This window comes from Apiospora marii (assembly GCF_038362585.1).
Source record: "Apiospora marii strain CBS 49790 chromosome Unknown utg000007l_segment0_segment0, whole genome shotgun sequence".
Taxonomy (NCBI): domain Eukaryota; kingdom Fungi; phylum Ascomycota; class Sordariomycetes; order Amphisphaeriales; family Apiosporaceae; genus Apiospora; species Apiospora marii.
The window spans coordinates 2,299,350-2,317,560 of record NW_027117379.1 but is presented as its reverse complement, the minus strand read 5'-3'; the positions used below and the strand labels follow the sequence as shown (position 1 = coordinate 2,317,560).

Sequence of the window (18,211 nt, the reverse complement as noted above, 5' to 3'; positions counted from 1 at the left end):
GCGGCGCAGAACATTGTCGTCACCGCGCCACGAATATACAAGCAAGAGACTTTAAGCGTAGCTTGGTACATCTTGGCAGTTCATGGCAGCCGACTAAAACGCCGCGGCAGAAACAGGCCAAGAGGGCAAATGGGTTCATACGCGTTATCGAAGTGGTCGATAAAGGGGCCTGGCCGGGTTAAATATAGCACTGCCATTACAGGTGGTGGACCTTTTGCCGAAGCATTTCTCCAGTTTTGTGCGGAGCCCCTTTTCCACAGGGGCCAACCCTGTCGAGTCACCACGGGGCATACTGGACGATCTGAAACCTGTCCCCAAAGCGACGCACAGAAGGCGGCATCATCTGTTCGCTTCCCCAAAGTCTATTCGGTGTGTCAATGCCTCACAACGTGTACTTCGCCACGTGATTGGTTGCGACAATTCTGGTTCCTGCACCCTAGTGCCTAGCCCTAACAACAGCATCAAGGTCTTCTTTGGCTCCTGAATGGCAACATAATTACTGCAGATGTTGCAATCGAAACAGCTACTATATTGAAAACTTGCCACACCAAACATGTTTTTCATCTGTCACGAAGCATGCACGAACATATGGATCCTGGTTAGCTAGGAGAGCATCTTCCTCGTTTTTTTATCCGTTGTGGCAGGACATATTGTGATATACCTAAAGTGATGGATATCCTTCTCCCCTTTGAACTATGATCTGCTCGATACCTGACGTCGCTACTGGACAGGCGGGCGTTTGAATAATCATACGACGTGAATACCGGATGCCTCGAGTCTGCCAAGATGCATGGCATCTGGAATGATATCTAGAATCGAAGATTGCCAGCTTATCCAAACCCGTTGGGACAACAGCGGAACTGGTGGAAGATCGAACTAGTTCAGCTGACCTAATATGCAGCTGGCAAATGTTGTCCCCTGGCGACCAACTTTAACCCAAAAAGTTGGAGAGCAATAAGGCAGAAGCTAATCGATAAGCGTGCCTTTCTTCTGGAACACGCCGCTACGCACCGTCCCGAGATCCGTGCCTCCAATTAGATGTTACAAATATTACGGTCCTATTGCTCGAGTTATTCCCAGCAGGTGAGCGACTACTATGGCAACATCAATATCCGAAGTTTAGGCTTCACGATCGATGCCACGATCCTGTCCAACTGATCTATGAGGCCATCCTAAACTGCACAAGCTATGTACCATGGCTCCTGGCAATTAGCAGGACATTGTTGTCGTCCCTACTAGTATGAGGAGATACAGGCATGATGTTACCATTGGCTGTGTTGATTTACATTGGGACTTGAGGTTCACATCTTTCAAGGGGAGAAGTTGACTCCGAGAGTTGACAGCCGGATTGAAGGAACAGCCAATATGCAACGTAGACAGACTGTAGATCCCCAAGAGCCAGTCATTCGCTACTGAGATTCACAGAAAAGCCCGAGGCCAATGGCGACAGAAACCAGAGATAGACATTAGATATCGCTCACAATCTCCACCAGGAGGCCTCATCAAGCTATTGGCGAACCATGTATGCCATGAACGATGAATGTAATAGTTCGGCAACTCTCAAAAGGAATAAAATGCCATCTTCTTTCCCTTTCACGAACCATTTCGGAACTGTCCTGGAAGAGAACTGTCATTTATTTTATACATACTTGATACTGATTCGAGCGATACCCGACAACCCCAAAACCAGAAATGGCCGACCTCGGCGCCCTAGAGGTCCTTCCCACGGAACTGCTGTTCATGATCCTGGAAATGGCCAATGTGCAGACCGTGTGCCGCTTCTCGCAGGTCAACCGACGCGCCCAAGCGCTGGTCGGAGGCCTGTCCATCGGCCTCGACAGAGTCCGCGCCCTGTTCCCAAGGGAGCGTCCCCGCCCCTGCAACCGCCCATGGAATCCCTGTCTCTGCCTTCCTGGGCTTGCCGACCCCGTCCGCGTTGCCACGAGCGATGTCTGGTCTTACGGCATCCTGGCCTCTCTCCTGTGCAAGCGGCCGAACGAGACCAGCGATTCCGCTGGCCGCAGCACTGGCTGTGGCACATGTCGTCGCTGCGTCGACAGGTGCCTCGCGACCTTGTCCGTCGTCTTGCTTGGCCCCGAAGTGGAAGAACGAATTTACGAAGTAAGCAAGGTCTTTTCTAGAACTGGTTCATCTGGTTGGCAGCGACATTTGACTGTAGAGATAACGACTGACGTTGAAGTTCTCGTAGGCGACTGGGCAACAGAAGCGAGATTATTGGAAATATGTCGAAGACTGGGCTCGCAAAAATAATCACTCGCATCTTGACTTGTTTTTCTGGCTCAAGTCTTTTGGCTACCACCACGTTTCTCCCTTTTGGATGTATTGAGTTTCAAAATATGATCTTTTCAATACAACTGTCCAATCTAGACCATGCCGACGCGACGGCTAGCTATGCTCGGTATCATAACGGCACTTTGATTTAGGTCGACAGGGTCATCGGCTAAAGTGAATGCGAGATCAATGTAACCCTTCCCTCGAGTAGTTGAATGCTACTCGTGCGGCTATGGGCCTCGTGAGGGGAACCAAGACATTTTACTCAATCTTTTGAGGGATGAGCGGCATGAGCTCAACTAGAATAGGGCGAGTACTCATAGGGCGCCGATACGAAGAATAATAGAACGTTTCCCATCAATGGCGTGCTATAGACAGCATATGTTTCCCAAAATATCATCGCATGCTGTCAATTCTTTCATCCATAGCTGCTAGGCTCATTCTATCCGGCTCTTGAGGGGAGACATGCAAGTCTCAGGGAGTGTCAGACGGTATTGTTCCGGGGGTAAATGCAAGAACAGGGGTTCCCCAGGTCGACCTTCCCCAACATGGAAACATGAGGGGAAGATCGCCATCATTATAAGAATGACACTGCCGTGTGCGAGCTGGGAAGATCAGCTGTCTACTCGGCCTCCTTCGGTAGTATCTCGTGTTACTCAATGAATATCGCCATGGCAGACCCCAAACGCGATGACAAGGACCGTCACACTGAATGGGTGGGAAACTCTCGCGAAGACGCCCAAGCAGGCAACATCGACGAGCATGCGACGAGCGTGCGAGTGGCTCTCAAGAATCACCGGTGGGCCGTCATGTGGTCGTTGACGGTGTCCATGTCGGTCATCATGGAAGGCATGTGCTTGACCCGATTCATTTGGCCGTCAGAATCTCCAGACCGAGGCAGGAACTGACTAGGACGCTGCTACGTAACTATTCAGGTTACGACACCATCCTGATGGGCAACTTCCTCGGCTTCCCGGCGTTTCAGAAACAGTTCGGCGAGAACCACGGCGGCGATGCGGGATACCAGGTGGCGGCAGCTTGGCGTAAGTTCGGAATGTGATGGGGCCAGCAGTATCCCTACGATTCACTAATGATATGTTAACAGAGTCTGCACTATGGGGAGGCTCGATAGCCGGCTGCATCATCGGGGTCTTTCTCAATGGCTACCTGATCAGCCACTTCGGATTCAAGCGCGTGTTCTTGGCATCGCTGCTGGCTATGACCGCGTTTATCTTCCCATCTTTCTTTGGGAAGAGCCCTGCCGTGCAGACAATCGGACAAGTACTCTGCGGGCAAGTCCTTCTTTCCAGTCACTACCCGATTTGCTCTCCGTCGTTTGTTACCCCCTGGCTTGTCTTAACTGAGCACTCATTACAGGGTTCCATGGGGTATCTTTGCGACGATTGGCCCCGCGTATGCATCTGAGATACTGCCTTTGGCCCTGCGGTCCTACTTAACCGCTTACGTCAACATGTGCTTCGCCATCGGACAGTTCATCGGGGCAGGCGTAATCCAGGGCTTGCTGAAACGTGACGACCAGTGGTCCTACCGCATCCCCTTCGCGGTGCAGTGGGTCTGGCCGGTTCCCCTTTTCGTGGCGTGCCTCTTCATGCCAGAGAGCCCGTGGTGGCTGGTCCAAAGAGTGCGACTGGAGGAAGCCGAGAAGGTCCTGCGGCGCGTCACGTCCGGGCCCCAACGCGACAAGGCGCCGCAGACGCTGGCGATGATGGTGCACACCAATGCCCTCGAGCGGGAGATCGAGGCGGGCAGCTCGTACATCGTCTGCTTCCGGGGCAGCCACCGGCGACGGACCGAGATTGCATGTGTATCCTTCGCCGGTCAGGTCCTTGCGGGCTCTCAATTCGCTTACTCGGGTACCTACTTCTTCCAGCAGGCCGGCATGGGCGCCGACGACGCGTACAAGCTGGGGCTAGGCGGGACGGCCATTGCCTTCGTCGGCACGATCCTGTCGTGGTTTCTGATGCGACGCGTGGGGCGACGGACCATTTATCTCTGTGGCATGTCGGGCATCGTCGCGTATCTGTTCATCATCGGCGTGCTGACGACCGGGGCGCGTAACAACGGCGTCGTCTGGGCGCAGTCGTCGCTATGTCTTGTATGGCTCTTCACGTTCTCGCTGTCCGTAGGGCCGATGGGCTGGACGATCCCAGCCGAGGTGTCGTCGACGCGGTTGCGGTCCAAGACCATCTGCCTCGCGCGCAATGTGTACTATCTGACGCTGCTGTGGGCCAACATCCTGGAGCCCTACATGGTGAACCCGACGAGCTGGAATTGGCGCGGCTACACGGGTTTCTTCTGGTGCGGCTGGGCGGCGCTGACGCTGCTGTGGGCGTTCTTCCGGCTCACGGAAACCAAGGACCGCACTTTCGAGGAGCTCGATCTCATGTTCGCGGCCGGGGTGCCCACGCGCCGGTTTGCCGTGCATCACGTTGATGCTTACGCGGAGGACTTGGCAGTCAAGGATCGGGTAGTCGCGGGCAGTGGCGATGCAGTGGCCAAGAAAACGGAAACAGAGGCTTAGCTAGGGGTGTCGTCATATTATTCAAGGGTTGGTGATGGGGAGGGCGTGGTTGAAAGTTCTAGGCGCAGATTATTAGACTTCTGTCGACTGATGCGCTTCTGTGAAAGATGATCTGTACAACGTCTTGGCGCATGGTTCTCTTCCCATTGGGAGGGTAGGAGAAATTAGCTGCTAGATGATCTGTCTCGATCTTTTTGGTATTGGCCGAGTTATCAGGGGACGTGAACACCACTTGTGTTTCATGTTGAACAGTTCGGAAGCAGTTGAATGTCGAGTAGCTAGGTTGGCAGTTGGTGCTTGTTGCTTCTCCAGCGGGCACATTCCAGAGGGCTCATCTAGTGCCGCGGGGGTGATGGGTAAAGCGGATTGGTGGAATTGGTGGATTGAACAGCCCGCTTGACCCCGCAAACGCCTATCTTCAGCGCCCCATTAAAGATTGGGTACAATGAACAAATGTCTTTAAGAGCCTCACCAATAACTGCACATATTTTCATCGCCAGGAGATGGCGCATACTATATAGGAAGCTTCAGAAGCAGATGTATGTATATCTCTTTAAATTGATAACATAGCCAAGTCTGAAGTTTTGGGGAATAGAGTCAAAATCTTGGTCACTTCATGTAATCCTCTGGACTCATTCTGGGACCTCAAACCCAGTAGTTGCTCGTAGCGATCAAGAATGCGATTAGTCGCATGCCGTAAGAGGCATGGACCAGCTCGCCTGCCCAAGACAACCATCCGTGCAATGAATCATCTGGATACGAATCGTTTGATTGGGCCCAAAAGGCACAGATAGATGACATCAGTTTCGAGGTCGAGTTTGACCAATCGTTTGGTAGGTGACTCTGGCATGGTCGAGTAGGTGGTAGACTGGTTGGTAGTCCCACGTTTTCGGATAATAGATTGGGCAGCTGTGTATTATCAATTTGGTGAGCAATAGTGGTTAGATGGCCATAACGGACGAAGAGAAGTTGTGTTTCAACTTACCTTCTATATAACACGGATGGAGATACCTTTTCCGGCTCCTCCGAAATCACGATAAGATTTCAACAGTCCATGTTATGGCCAAGATACCGACATTTCCCAGCGCGATATTCCATCGCCAACCGCGTTAGCATCCCCGTAATCCACCTACTCAAACACATATATTCTCCTTTCTGGGCGGCCGAAGCTATGTTATCATAGTTAATGCATACCTAGCTAAGGTGACACCAATCGGGCCCATAACAGATGCTGCCGTTGCGCATCCAACTGAATAGATATACCCGTATATATTGTGCCTAGGCGTTCAATGATCCCCAGCCGGTGTTCTGGAAATCCCCCTGATAGAGAAATTCGAATGTCGAGCGGGAGGATCAAGTTGTCGAATGACGCATGATACCTTTATTTTATGGTTATCTTTCATGGTAGCCCGACTCAACTGGGCCAGCTTGGCATACAATGGGAACTGGACGTAAAAGACCCTATGCGTTTCAATCTTACATAACAACCGCATGAGTATAGCTCTTACACACTTGTACATGTAAGCCAAGGCCGAGTGCCTAACATGCACAGCATTGGGCTACCGAAAGAACCGGGTTCAATGAAAGCTTCACCAAGCTCAGTTGGAGTGATCCCCGCCCATCTCAGTTCTGATTGGCACTGATTCCACACCTGCCTGATACGGCGAACGTACCGCGGAGTCGCATAATCGAGGGACCATGGCACCACCCCTGTCCAGAAGGATCGCATCCTTGCATCTGAGGTTATCTGCAACAGCAGAAATCGGAGCCAAGTAGTTGCAAAATCTTGACTGCGCCGTAACTTTCAGCTCTCCAAGTAGATTTGAAGAGCAGTTTATGGCGAAATTGCCGCAAAATAAGCAGAGCTTCATGCAAGGTGGGTAGCATCCATCTCCACACCATGTGGCCGTTGAGTATGCTCAAACCCCGCTTGTCTTACTCTTGCATGCTGACTGCGCCGCTGATGGTTGCATTCAGCAGCAAGACACGTGTATTTCCAGAAGCCAAGTGCATGCGCCACGTTTCTTGCATGGGTCTTTTTGTCTCTGGACACTGGTTTCGATGCAGCTGCTCCGGCTTGGTATTCGTTTGCTTGATGAATTATGGTATCCCCTAAGCTCATATCGAATAAGAATTATGTCCCAGTTCCGGCTCTACCATTCTTAATGGCGAGGGAGACATACAAAGTTCATGATTTCTCACAATAACTCTCTACAGGGGCATCAACCGATTGCCCGTCTTCAGAAGTCTGTCCTCGTCCTGCTGCTGCAACCACTGGCTCGCCCGAGTCAAGGTAGAGGTTCGCGTTCACGGAGGCGATCTCCTGGATCACAATGGGTCGGCAGTTCCTCTGGGACATCACTTGATCCCACGTGGACTCCACGGGTATACACCGGGTCATGAACTATGTCAAGAACACTATAGCGTAAGAGACGACGAGGGCCATGAAGACCTAGAAGATCCTGCCAGTGACCACATCATGGCGAAACAGCTAAAGATACAGGTCTAGCAAAGCGAACTTGCAGGCGCACGTACATGGTATCCAAGTTGACGTCGTCGATAGCAAACTATAGCATGAGACACATGCCTTTTGTTGTACCGCGACCTGTTTCCAAGGGATGGTTTCAAAAGACGCCACCAAATTACTGTTAACACCTAATTGGTGACAAATATTACTAGTGACCAATCAGACTGACAAGGGGGTTGAGAGAGAGGTTATGAAGATGACCGGAAGGCCCGGAACGAGATTACCCCATAGTGTACATCCTTCTGCCGTAAGCAAGGAGGCAACGGACGGATGATTGCTGCACCATCCACGTGGAAGTCTCTAGTGCTTATCTTGACTATGATGTAAATTCACATGGTCAAGATTGCGAGAATGAGAAACGTAAAGACGTCTAACCGAATAGCCTGGGTTCTCCATGAACGGGTGGACTTGATCAGGCATGACTACAGATTGAAGGAAGCTTGGCATATCGCGGGAAGCATTCAGCTATGACTCGAATCTCTGGGTTCAATTACAGTGCATCCTTCTTGCCTAGAGGCACGAGGTCGCCGCATATGCAGTCGAATCCTCTATGCAAAGGACAGACTGGTGTGTGGATCTAATAGCTCTGTAAATAGAACTGTGGTGATATCGCATCGTAAGCACAGCAGACACCAGAGTCCGTAAAGGCACATCATTTCCGAACAGGGCAACAGGGATCGTCAGAAATGCGCCAGGGGTAGCTCCTTGTACCCCCGTACCTCCCATGTGGCCATGCATGCCGCGGAGTCGGGGCAAGCGGGACAGAAAACGGCACAGCAGCTCAGCAGCTAATTGCTGTTTGCGAGGGCGGGCTACAGATTTGCGATTAAGGACCCATCTAATCCGGCATCCGCTCCTTGCTCTTGCTTTTACGATGACATTCATAACTGACGTGCCCGGTCACACTGAATGTGCTTCATCTTTCTATTCATTGCCAAGTCAGTAGTTCCCATCGTCGTTTCCTTTTGCCCCCATTTCGTCGCCTGTATTTCTTTTCGCCCCGTTACCCGGCACGACAAACGACGATGTCCATCCGGAGCGCGTTGGTCTGGTCCTCGGTCCTCGTGGCGGCGATCGCCACGAGGACCCACGACCGCGACTTCCCGGGCTGTCCCGCGGGCTGCCGCACCACCCCGAGCGACGCGGCGTGGCCCCAAACGTCCGACTGGGCCCAGCTGAACGCGACGGTCGGCGGCAAGCTGATCCAGAGCGTGCCGCTCGCCGCGCCCTGCCACAAGACCCTGAACGGGCAGCCCAGCGGTCTGTACGACGAGGCGCGGTGCGCGGCGCTGCGGGACGTCTGGTTCTTCCCCGAGACGCACCTCGTGGACCCGGCCTCGCCCATGTCCTACCAATTCACCGACAACAGCTGCAATCCCTGGTCGGGGCCGGATGCGCCCTGCACCACCGGCACGGACGCGGTGTACGTGATCAAGGCCACGGAGGTCTCGGATATCCAGGCGGGCATCCGCTTTGCGGCCGAGAAGAACATTCGCTTGGTCATTCGCAATACTGGCCATGACTACCTCGGAAAGTCGACCGGGGCTCACTCCCTCTCCATTTGGATACATAACCTCAAGTCGATGGAGCTTCTGGACCACTACTCAAGCTCCGAGTATACTGGACCCGCTATCAAGTTAGGAGCCGGGGTCGAGTCTCTTGAGGCGTACAAGTTTGCTGACTCCCACGGGCTCAATGTTGTCGGTGGCAACTGCCCGACCGTGGCCATGGGAGGCGGGTTCATCCAGGGTGGTGGTCACGGGCCGCTGGCGTCGAGACATGGCTTGGCTGCCGATCAGGTTCTCGAAATGGAGGTCGTATCACCGAGCGGGGAACCCCTCAAGGCTTCCGCCACGGAGAATACAAACCTGTTCTGGGCCCTTCGCGGTGGTGGCGGCGGCACCTTCGGCGTCGTCACGTCTGTCACCGTCAAGGCCTTCCCCGACACCATTGGGTCCACGGCATCGATGACGGTGCCCAACACAGGCGACAACGCCGACGCCCTGTACTCCGCCATCGGCGGCTGGATCCAGAAGGCGCTGCCGGGCCTCGTCGACGCGGGCGCCTTCGTGTCCTGGATCGCCGCCCCCTTCGGCTTCATGGTCTCGCCCGCGGTGGCGCCGGGCCTGACCTCGGCCGAGCTCGACGCGCTGATGCAGCCCATGCTCGACATCCTCGAGGCCGCGGGGCTGAACTACACGTACTCCTCGGCCCAGCACGCGACATTCCTCGCGAGCTACCAGTTCTACCAGCAGACGGCGAGCTGGAACGTGTCCGACTACAACCTGGGCGGCCGGCTGCTGCCGCGGGACCTCGACACGGACGCGCTGGTCGGGGCGATCCGGCACATCAGCACCACGGCCCTGCTGTCGGGCGTGAGCTACAACGTGGCGGCCGGGGTGCGGTCGCCCGACGACGTGGCGGTGCAGCCGTACATGCGCAAGACGCTGATCGGGGCCGCGCTCGGCACGCCGCTCAACTACACGGACTGGAGCGCCTCGGTCGCGGGGCAGGACCAGATCACCCACGACCTGGTCCCGGCGCTGGCGCGGCTGACGCCCAACGGGGGCGCGTACTTGAACGAGGCGGATTTTCAGCAGCCTGACTTTCAGCGGACGCTGTATGGGAATCACTACCAGAGGCTGTTGGAGATCAAGCGCAAGTACGATCCGAAGAGTATCATGTACGCCAAGACCGCCGTGGGCAGCGAGGAGTGGGAAGAAAGGGGCGATGGTCGGCTGTGCCGGGTGAAGTAGGGTCGGAAGAAGGTGCAACCTGGCAATCAAAGTGGGCTTTACTATGCTGCTATTGTGAGATACAGTTTTATATTGATGTACATCGAATTTAGCACATAATAGACTATAAACTAATCCGCAAATCTGGTGGATGTGGTCGACAAGACAGCTTTGCTGCGTGCCTGCGTTTTTGGTTCGACGTCGGTTGAACGCCAAGTCAAGAAGTCAGCAGCGAGAGATCCAGATCTTGCACTACGCCCTACCAGATCTGTCTGGTCCCCGTTTAGCTTTCCAGAGTGCTGCGTATGGTTGGAAAGTCTTACAATTGGCCTTGATGCATCCCACGCCAACCTCGACTCGTCTCACAAGTCAGCCCAACATGTTTGAGATGGCGCGTAGCCGACCACGAGACAACGGTTGTCCATACTGGATTGGGGGACATTGCTGCCAAAGAGTGCATCAGCCAAGGCATAAATCAATAGTTTGAGATGCATGTCAGCATCTCTACATACTCGGAGCGCAAACCATAGATGTGCTTACGGGTATTCCATCCACCTTGGTGGTCAGCACTAAAGCAAGGACTTACATGAGTGGCCTTGGCACTTAGGGTGTGTGGCCGTTAGTCGACCAGACCCGCTGTTAATACCCCCCTCCCCTGCCCCTTTTTCTCCACCAACGCCTCCCGCAATGGCATCTCCGCATCGACACCCCCACAAAATGGATTTTCGACGAACTGAGCTCAGCTGGTCCAAGAAATCATTTCTTTTTTTTTTTTTTTTGTCTGGAATGTTAGCGTTGGTGAGGCTATCAAAGTAGTTCCTGAGCATAGCCTAGTTTAAAACCCCCAATCTGTATAAGTATCTCAGGAAACACAATTAGTATAGCCATATTCACTCAGCAAGCCAACATCTGTGCCGCATTTGACGGTTCCGGGATCGAAAAAAGTGTCTTGGTTTACGTACACTTGCTCCATTCCCTACCTTACCCAATTCAAACACAGTGGCTCGAGGCGGAGGGGTATGTCAACAGAGCGGCGAGATTCTCGTAAGGCTTCCGGTGTAGTCGTCTCAGAAGCTGCTGCCTGGCGAAGGTCGACTTTGTGATACTATAGACAAGACGTCTCTTCGGAACGACCCCCTTTCTTTTCTTCTTGTCTTCGCATACATCGTCGCTCTCTTTGCCTGTTTGATTCCACTTTGACATGACCAGAACCACCAATCCCAATTCATCATGCAGCCGCCTATCCGATCTTTGACGGCTATGACAAGAAAAAACTTGAACCGCACTTCATTCACGCCGCGGCATATTACTAGGCCGTGGTGAAGAAATGACGGCGTGTACTGCGATGATGGGCCTTTGAGTGACAATGACTCGGGCTTCCTAGTGGCATAACGATATCTACCCCGCCATCGACTACGCCAGCGCGAAGGTCAGCCATGAAGGCGAGACAGTCGTGATCACCGGCGCTGTAAGTGACTCTCCAGAGTCTCATATACCTAACCAATGTGTATTTGTGCATAGTGGACTGGACTGGGCCGGGGAACCGCCCTCGCCTATACCAAAGCCGGAGCCAAGACCTTGATCCTAGTCGGCCGCAACGCCGCCAACCTCGTCGAGAACCCGGTCCTCAATGTGACGACGGTGCATTCGGGCATGGTCGACGCGGCCATCTTTTGGGGCTCGGGGGCTACACCGGATTCGCCGATGGTGCACATGGACACTCGTAAGCGTTGCTAGCAATCACTCCCCTCCTCACAGCTCTTTAGTTGTCCAAAGGGAAGTTAGTAAGTGAGCATTCGTAGCCCAACTGGGTCACCCGGCCCGAGGCCAAGTTTCTCGGCGGCAGAGTGGTCTGGGCTGACTGGGACATCTGGGAGCTCAAGGGCAAGGAGGGGGAGATTACGTCGAAGAATTTGCTGAACTACGTCTGGAACGGCTTCCCGTTCGCACAGAGCCCTGACAGGTTTTCTGCAGTATCCAGGAGTCATGAGCTTCGTATTGCGCAGACACCGTGCTAGAATCTCCCTCTTATGGACAGTCCTCTTGAGGGTATACTGAATTAAGATCGGGTCTTTACTAAAGATGTCGGTTATGGGTGGCTCTCAAGTGTGCGTTGGTGGCGTACGAAAATGCATGACAGAGAAGGCATGGATTAGATCATCACAAGAACTCCTAACGGCGATGACAGGTAGGTATACAACACAATAGTCATTTTGATTATGTAACCGAGGTCGGATGGGAGCCGTTCCCCCTCCACAGGGAACGCTGCCCTGATTTGACAGAACGGGTCCCACCCCCTGCTCTTCGTACTAGTACGTGATGACAGGGGGTATCGGCATAGGTTAGCCACCCCGCGGCCAATACCGGGATATCGTTCCCACAATTGGGTCGAGGTCAAGAGTATCAGGGACTTTTCCTTCACTCTTTCTTTCCCTTATCGTACGTCTCGCGGCTTACTACGCATTACTTGTCACATTTGCATTGTTTGCTCCACAGTGATGGCTGCTCGTTATAACGGGTTTGCGCCTGTTGGTCAGCCCAGTTTGTCCATTCTTGCTCTAGCCTCGGACTCAAACTGCCAGATGCGGCGACAGTTTGCTTGTTCATCCTGCGACGCTACGGCTCAGCACCTCAGTGATGCCAACGGGCACTGCCGAACCATTTACCCGTCCCAATCATATATGCCGGCATTATCGTCTGACGTCAAGCTGAGCGGCCCAACGCCGCACATCGACGTTTTATTGCGTTCCGACCAACATGTGCCGGGATGCTGGTTGGGCCCGGGAGTGTGGTTGCTTGTAGTATAAATTCCATAGCGGGAACCGGAGGGACTTTTCGGAAGGACTCATCATAGTATAGAAACAGTATACCAAACCAGTTAGTCAACATGGGTGTAATGCCTCTCTCCCGGGCCCCTGAAGGGTCGATTCCTTCCCGAGGTGTGTTCGAGCGCCTCGCCCGCTTGGCCAACCTATTCTGGCTCATCACCCAAGACGACTTCGGTACCTTCGTCGGGCCCAACACCGCCTTCGGCATCTTCGGCGCCCTGGCCGGGCCTCTGTTCCTTGTGCAGCCCCTCCCGGCGTCGGCGGTGCTGCTCCGGCTCCCCGCGGTCATCCTGTTCAACTGGTCCAACTTGCTCGTCTTCGATCTCGCCAACCAGCGCCTCCCCGAGTCGGCCCTGGAGGACGCAGCCAACAAGCCGTGGAGGCCGGTGCCCAGCGGCCTGCTCACGTCCGACCAATTACGGCGGGCCATGCTGGTGCTGCTGCCTCTCGTCCTAGGGTTAAACCACGTGCTGTTTGACACCGGGACGGAAACGGCCCTCCTGTTCGCGCTGACGTGGATGTACAACGACCTAGGCGGCGGCGACGACGGTTGGATCCAGCGCAACGTCATCATCGCTGCCGCCTTTGGCTTGTACAATCTGGGCTCGGTCAAGGTCGCCAGCGGCGGCCCGCTCTCGGGGCTGACCCCCGACGCAGTACTATGGATACTCGTCATCAGCGCCGTCATCCTCACCACGATGCAGGTCCAGGATCTCAAAGACCAGGAGGGGGATCGGCAGAGGGGGCGGCGGACAGCGCCGCACGTCCTAGGCGACGGCGCGGCGCGATGGACCATCGCCATTCCCGTTGGGGCCTGGTCTGTCGTCTGCACAGCGTTCTGGGGGCTAGGGGGTTGTGACGGGGGCAGGAGCAGGGGCGAAGCACCCGCGTTATCCGCACCCCTGATGGTCATTAGTGCTTATGTCGTTTTGTTGGGTGCGTGGGTCGTGTTCCGGTGCCTGACGCTTCGTACGCCGGCGTCTGATAGGGCTACCTGGCAGCTATGGGCCTTCTGGACTGCTAGTCTGTATGCCCTGCCCTGCTTGTATCGTTACACTGCGGGTGTGCACATCGAGTAAGGGAACGAGCTTCCGGCGTCCGGGGATCGCCGAATGGCGAAGGACGAGATTGGCTCGTTTCACCGGCATGTATTGGTCAGACTATATTCAATGAACATCAAGTACAGTGAGTAAATACTTGAGCTTCCCCAGCCCGTGAATGTACGTAGGTTTACAATAGTAGGCAGCGTATGAACAATATGTGCGACGGCAACAATCCCGCTATGTTGGTTATCAACAACTGACTAAAGTACAGCATGAAAAGGAACGAGACAGAAAAGAACAAAGTTGCAAAAGCTTGACAAAAGAAAAAGTAAGGCGCATAAGAGACCCCCAAGAAACGAACTACAACCCATGCACTTAACACAATCAGTCGACTTTTCAGCAATTGGAGGATATGTCGCAGGCAATCTTCTCCGCCAGAGCATCTATGGTTCGAAAAAGTCAGTTTTGTGCCACCAAGCAGTATTATGGGCTCCAAGGAAAATAACTTACAAACAGTGGCCTGGGGGTGCCCCGGCGGCAACTCCGGAAAGATAGACGCATCCACGACCCGCAGCCCCTGGACCCCAAACACGCGCCCCCGCGAATCCACGACGGCCTCTTTGTCCCCGCGCTTGCCCATCTTGCAAGTCGAGGCGCCATGATAGACGGTATTGTAGCCGACCCGAATCGCCTCGAGGATCTCAGCATCACTCTGCACCTCGCTTCCCGGGTACGCCTCGCCGCCGACCCGGATCCCGGCCATGGCGTCGCTTTCCCAAAAGTCCCGCGCGCGCTTGAAGCCCGCGACGGCGACGGCCCGGTCCGTCGGGTCAACGAGGAAGTTGGGGTTGATCAGCGGGTGCGTCGCGGCGTCGGCCGAGGCGATATCAACACTCCCCCCGCGACCGCGGCGCGCAGAGCGCCACGCACAGCGAGCCGTAGCTGCGGCCGTTCTGCGGGGCGCCGTTGCGCGAGTCCTGCTGGTCGCCCAGCCAGGCGCCCAGCGAGATGTACTCGAGCTCGGGCCAGTCGGGCGGGTAGGCGTCCAGGACCGCTCGGGTCTCGTTGTCCCACCCGCTCCGCAGGGCGTCGGGCACCTTCTCCCAGCCCAGGACGTCGGTCGAGGGGTTCGAGTACAGGCCGCCGTGGGTGTCGTGGTAGAGTGCGGCCTGCTCGGCGGCGTAGTCGGGGAACTGCAGGGTCGACATGGTGGGGCCGTTGATCTCGTACGTCAGGCTGAAGAAGACGTGGTCCTGCAGGCCCTGGCCCACGGCCGGCAGGTCGGCGACGACGGGGATGTCGTGCTGGGCCAGGAGGTTGCGGGGCCCGACGCCGGAGACCTGGAGGAGCTGGGGGGAGCCGACGAAGCCGCCCGAGACGATGACCTCCTTGTTGGCTGTGAGGGTGTACTGGGCGCCCTGCGTGTCCACGACCACGCCCGTCGCCCGTTTCTGGTCGTCGAAGAGGACCCGCTTGGCGAGCGTGAGGGGGTAGACGGTGTAGGCGTCGTACTCGAGGCCCTGGCGCAGGAACGAGGTCTCGGACGAGTCGCGGGTCCCCTTGGACGGGTCGATGGTGAAGATGCTATAGCTCTGCCCGAGCAAATTCCCGCTCTGGAAGCCGTCGATGACGGGGATGCCGATGGCCTCCAGACCTCGGACGGCCCAGCTGGCCATAACCTGGGCATAGTTGGGAAAGGAGACGTGGAGCGGGCCGCTTCCGTCGCCGAGGACCGAGTCGTCGTAGACCGGGGTACTGTTGGGGAATCGGAGGTCCGCATTGGGCGGAGTGAAGTTCAGGCTCTTTTCAAAGTAGGGGAGGAAGTTGTCCCATTCGTAGCTTTCATCGCCCACTTCGTCGGCCCACATCTGGTACGTTGATTTCGTCGCTCGATGGTATAGCATGTAGTTTCTGGCCGAGCTGCCCCCGAGGGTCTTGCCTCGAGCGTAGTGGATCGGCTCGTTGTTGGCACCCTGGTGTCCCAGTCGTCAGTCAGTACAGAATGCTTCGAAAGGGTGCTCGGGGATTGTCTTACCTTCTGCGGAGTTGTGATGTAGCCCCAGTCGATCATGGGCTGCCAGTCGTCGACCGCCTTGCCGGTGAAGGCGCCGTCGGTGGCCGGCACCTGGGACAGGTTCCCGTTGGAAAGCTCGTAGAAGGTGCCGGCCTCCACGACGGCGACGGTGCCGGCCCGTTGCTCGACGAGCCGGGTGGCGATGGTGAGGCCGGCGGTGCCGCCGCCGACCACGACGTAGTCGAAGGTCCGGTCGTCCCCGGGAACACCAAACGAGGACCCGAGAAGCTGGCGGGCGCGGATGCTATGCTGGGTCGGGGCTGCGTTCACTGCGGTCACGGATGCAACAAGCAGGACGGCGCCGAGCCCGAGATGGCTCAGGGGGCTGTGCATGGTGATCAGAAGGCACTGGCAAACTACGGCCAATGCAATTGGATTGTTTGCTAGAAGGATCACTGGAGGGCGAGAGGATGATAGCACGGGGTCTCTGGCGTCAACAGATTTACGATCAAACTACCATTCTCTTTTATATAGTCTCTTCTTCCATAGTTTCGATGGCAAACTCTCGTAACGTGACCTCCTCACCCTGTGTTCTCATTACCCTTCATGTCGATAGTTCACTCTTGTGGTGTGATGAAATCCTTCGACGGCGGGTAGGTCCTGCCTTGCCAATTCTCAGCTCCTCTCAGCCTCAGCATTCGGGCCGGGCATCAGCTGAGGGTGCCCAACTCTCAAGCAGGCGGGCGAGCTAGTGTCCAACAAGCCGCGGTGCTAGGACTCGTCATAGCGCACCGCGGCATCGTCAAGCCGTGTCACACTTCTTCTCCCGATCAAACAATCCTTCTAAAAAGGGAGATGTGGGCAAGGTTGGCTAATGGTGAAGGATGGTGAAGTCCCGATATCAGCCAGTCACATGGGTATCGATTGCAAGTGTCGACTGGATCCGAATGCCCAATTGGGACAAATGCAGGCAAAGGAATATTCATACATCGGAGACCAATCAGACACCGTCGTGGGCCGAAAGCCCCACTGCCCACTGCGGCCCAGCACGTCACACGGGCATGGCAGACGGCAGAGACAGCCCTAAATGTGTGACGGACATGGAGCGCTGAAGCACAATTGGCAGGCAGGGATGGCATGGACAGTCATCACATCCAAAGTAGGTAAGTAATATTGGTAGGTCATTTTCCAATCCCGGCCTCCCCCGCAACCCACCCCCCATGACGCTCCATAAGTCTTCCCGTCTTCCGGTGGATATGACAGACCCGGCGTTCCAGGTACCAACTCCGGCTCTCCGAGTGATGCCCAGGATGGGCTGTGGCTGTTGTCAATCCTATTACTTCTTCTTCCACCACCACCACCAACTCAATCAAGGCCAGGCGGCATCAGGTCGTGCGAAACCTGTGATTGGTAAGGCACTCCGTAGTTCCGTGTGAGGGGTCCAGCCCGAAGCTGACCACCCCCTATCGCCATTGTCGCCGATTGTCCGCCTATGCCGCGTCCACCGGGTCATGTGAACAACAGCCCCTGCCAGAATTTCTGGGGTCGCGGCGGCCAGTGCAGTAGGAGGTCCTCCGAGGTTCTCACACTTTTATCAAAAAGTGAGTCTTTTGTTTACTGGGCCTAGCTCGCAAACTATGAAAAACCTAACGCCACCCACTATTATCGTCCAGGAAGATTGCGCGCCTGCTGGACAGAGAGTGCGCGATCTAGAGATCGAGCGGAGCTCGTCGGCGACCAAGGTTGAGGGTAATACGTCGCCAAGCCACACCATTGCCCGCAGACCCGGACGCGAGGGCGGGCTGACGCGACGAGCCTCGAGGGGGTTTGTAAGGTGAGCACGGCTCTCCTAGCTGTAGTCGGTGGTCACCAGGTATATGCGCCCAGAGTGTAGCGTCAGAAGTAGAGACCTGCTTCGACCTCTCGCACATGGCTGGCCTCAGTAGTGGCGGACCCTTTATGATGGACTTTGAGATGGGTGTCTCCAGCTAATTACGCACTTTTCAGGCCGCTTTTTGGCGGCGATACGAACGACGTCGTGTAGAGGAGATACGATGCTAAATACTTGTCAGTGCTACCATGATACCCAATGTGCAGGAGTCCATTTATGCTCAACCGTAACTGTACCAGCAACCCCGATCTCCGTACACCTGCACCCAAAAACCTAAAGCTCGTACCCCGAAAGCCTAAGTCGTCGTACCCTGTACCCCGAACTCCGAGCCCCTGAACC

General features: G+C 55.4%; 6 protein-coding genes across 6 annotated transcripts; 5 read left to right on the top strand and 1 right to left on the bottom strand.

Moving 5' to 3' along the window:
- Positions 1–1,692: 1,692 nt before the first annotated feature.
- On the top strand, positions 1,693–2,465 carry PG985_011112 (uncharacterized protein; the record flags this gene model as incomplete). The annotated part of the gene is made up of 2 exons (XM_066830879.1): positions 1,693–2,121; positions 2,445–2,465. 2 exons carry the CDS (start codon positions 1,693–1,695, stop codon positions 2,463–2,465), a joined length of 450 nt encoding a protein of 149 aa, XP_066681561.1.
- A 498-nt stretch (positions 2,466–2,963) lies between these two features.
- On the top strand, positions 2,964–4,834 carry PG985_011111 (general substrate transporter; the record flags this gene model as incomplete). Its single annotated transcript, XM_066830878.1, has 4 exons — positions 2,964–3,145; positions 3,205–3,335; positions 3,398–3,626; positions 3,670–4,834. The coding sequence occupies 4 exons, from the start codon at positions 2,964–2,966 to the stop codon at positions 4,832–4,834; spliced, it is 1,707 nt and encodes a 568-aa protein (XP_066681560.1).
- Positions 4,835–8,386: 3,552 nt separating this feature from the next.
- On the top strand, positions 8,387–10,117 carry PG985_011110 (FAD binding domain-containing protein; the record flags this gene model as incomplete). The annotated part of the gene is made up of 1 exon (XM_066830877.1): positions 8,387–10,117. The coding sequence occupies one exon, from the start codon at positions 8,387–8,389 to the stop codon at positions 10,115–10,117; it is 1,731 nt and encodes a 576-aa protein (XP_066681559.1).
- Positions 10,118–11,462: 1,345 nt separating this feature from the next.
- Positions 11,463–12,114, top strand: PG985_011109 (uncharacterized protein; the record flags this gene model as incomplete). The annotated part of the gene is given in 5 exon segments (XM_066830876.1): positions 11,463–11,479; positions 11,519–11,564; positions 11,618–11,819; positions 11,873–11,880; positions 11,899–12,114. The coding sequence occupies 5 exon segments, from the start codon at positions 11,463–11,465 to the stop codon at positions 12,112–12,114; spliced, it is 489 nt and encodes a 162-aa protein (XP_066681558.1).
- Positions 12,115–12,983: 869 nt separating this feature from the next.
- PG985_011108 (digeranylgeranylglyceryl phosphate synthase protein) lies at positions 12,984–14,003 on the top strand (the record flags this gene model as incomplete). The annotated part of the gene is made up of 1 exon (XM_066830875.1): positions 12,984–14,003. One exon carries the CDS (start codon positions 12,984–12,986, stop codon positions 14,001–14,003), a length of 1,020 nt encoding a protein of 339 aa, XP_066681557.1.
- Positions 14,004–14,363: 360 nt separating this feature from the next.
- On the bottom strand, positions 14,364–16,374 carry PG985_011107 (uncharacterized protein; the record flags this gene model as incomplete). The annotated part of the gene is made up of 4 exons (XM_066830874.1): positions 14,364–14,410; positions 14,478–14,860; positions 14,898–15,940; positions 16,003–16,374. The coding sequence occupies 4 exons, from the start codon at positions 16,372–16,374 to the stop codon at positions 14,364–14,366; spliced, it is 1,845 nt and encodes a 614-aa protein (XP_066681556.1).
- Positions 16,375–18,211: the final 1,837 nt, after the last annotated feature.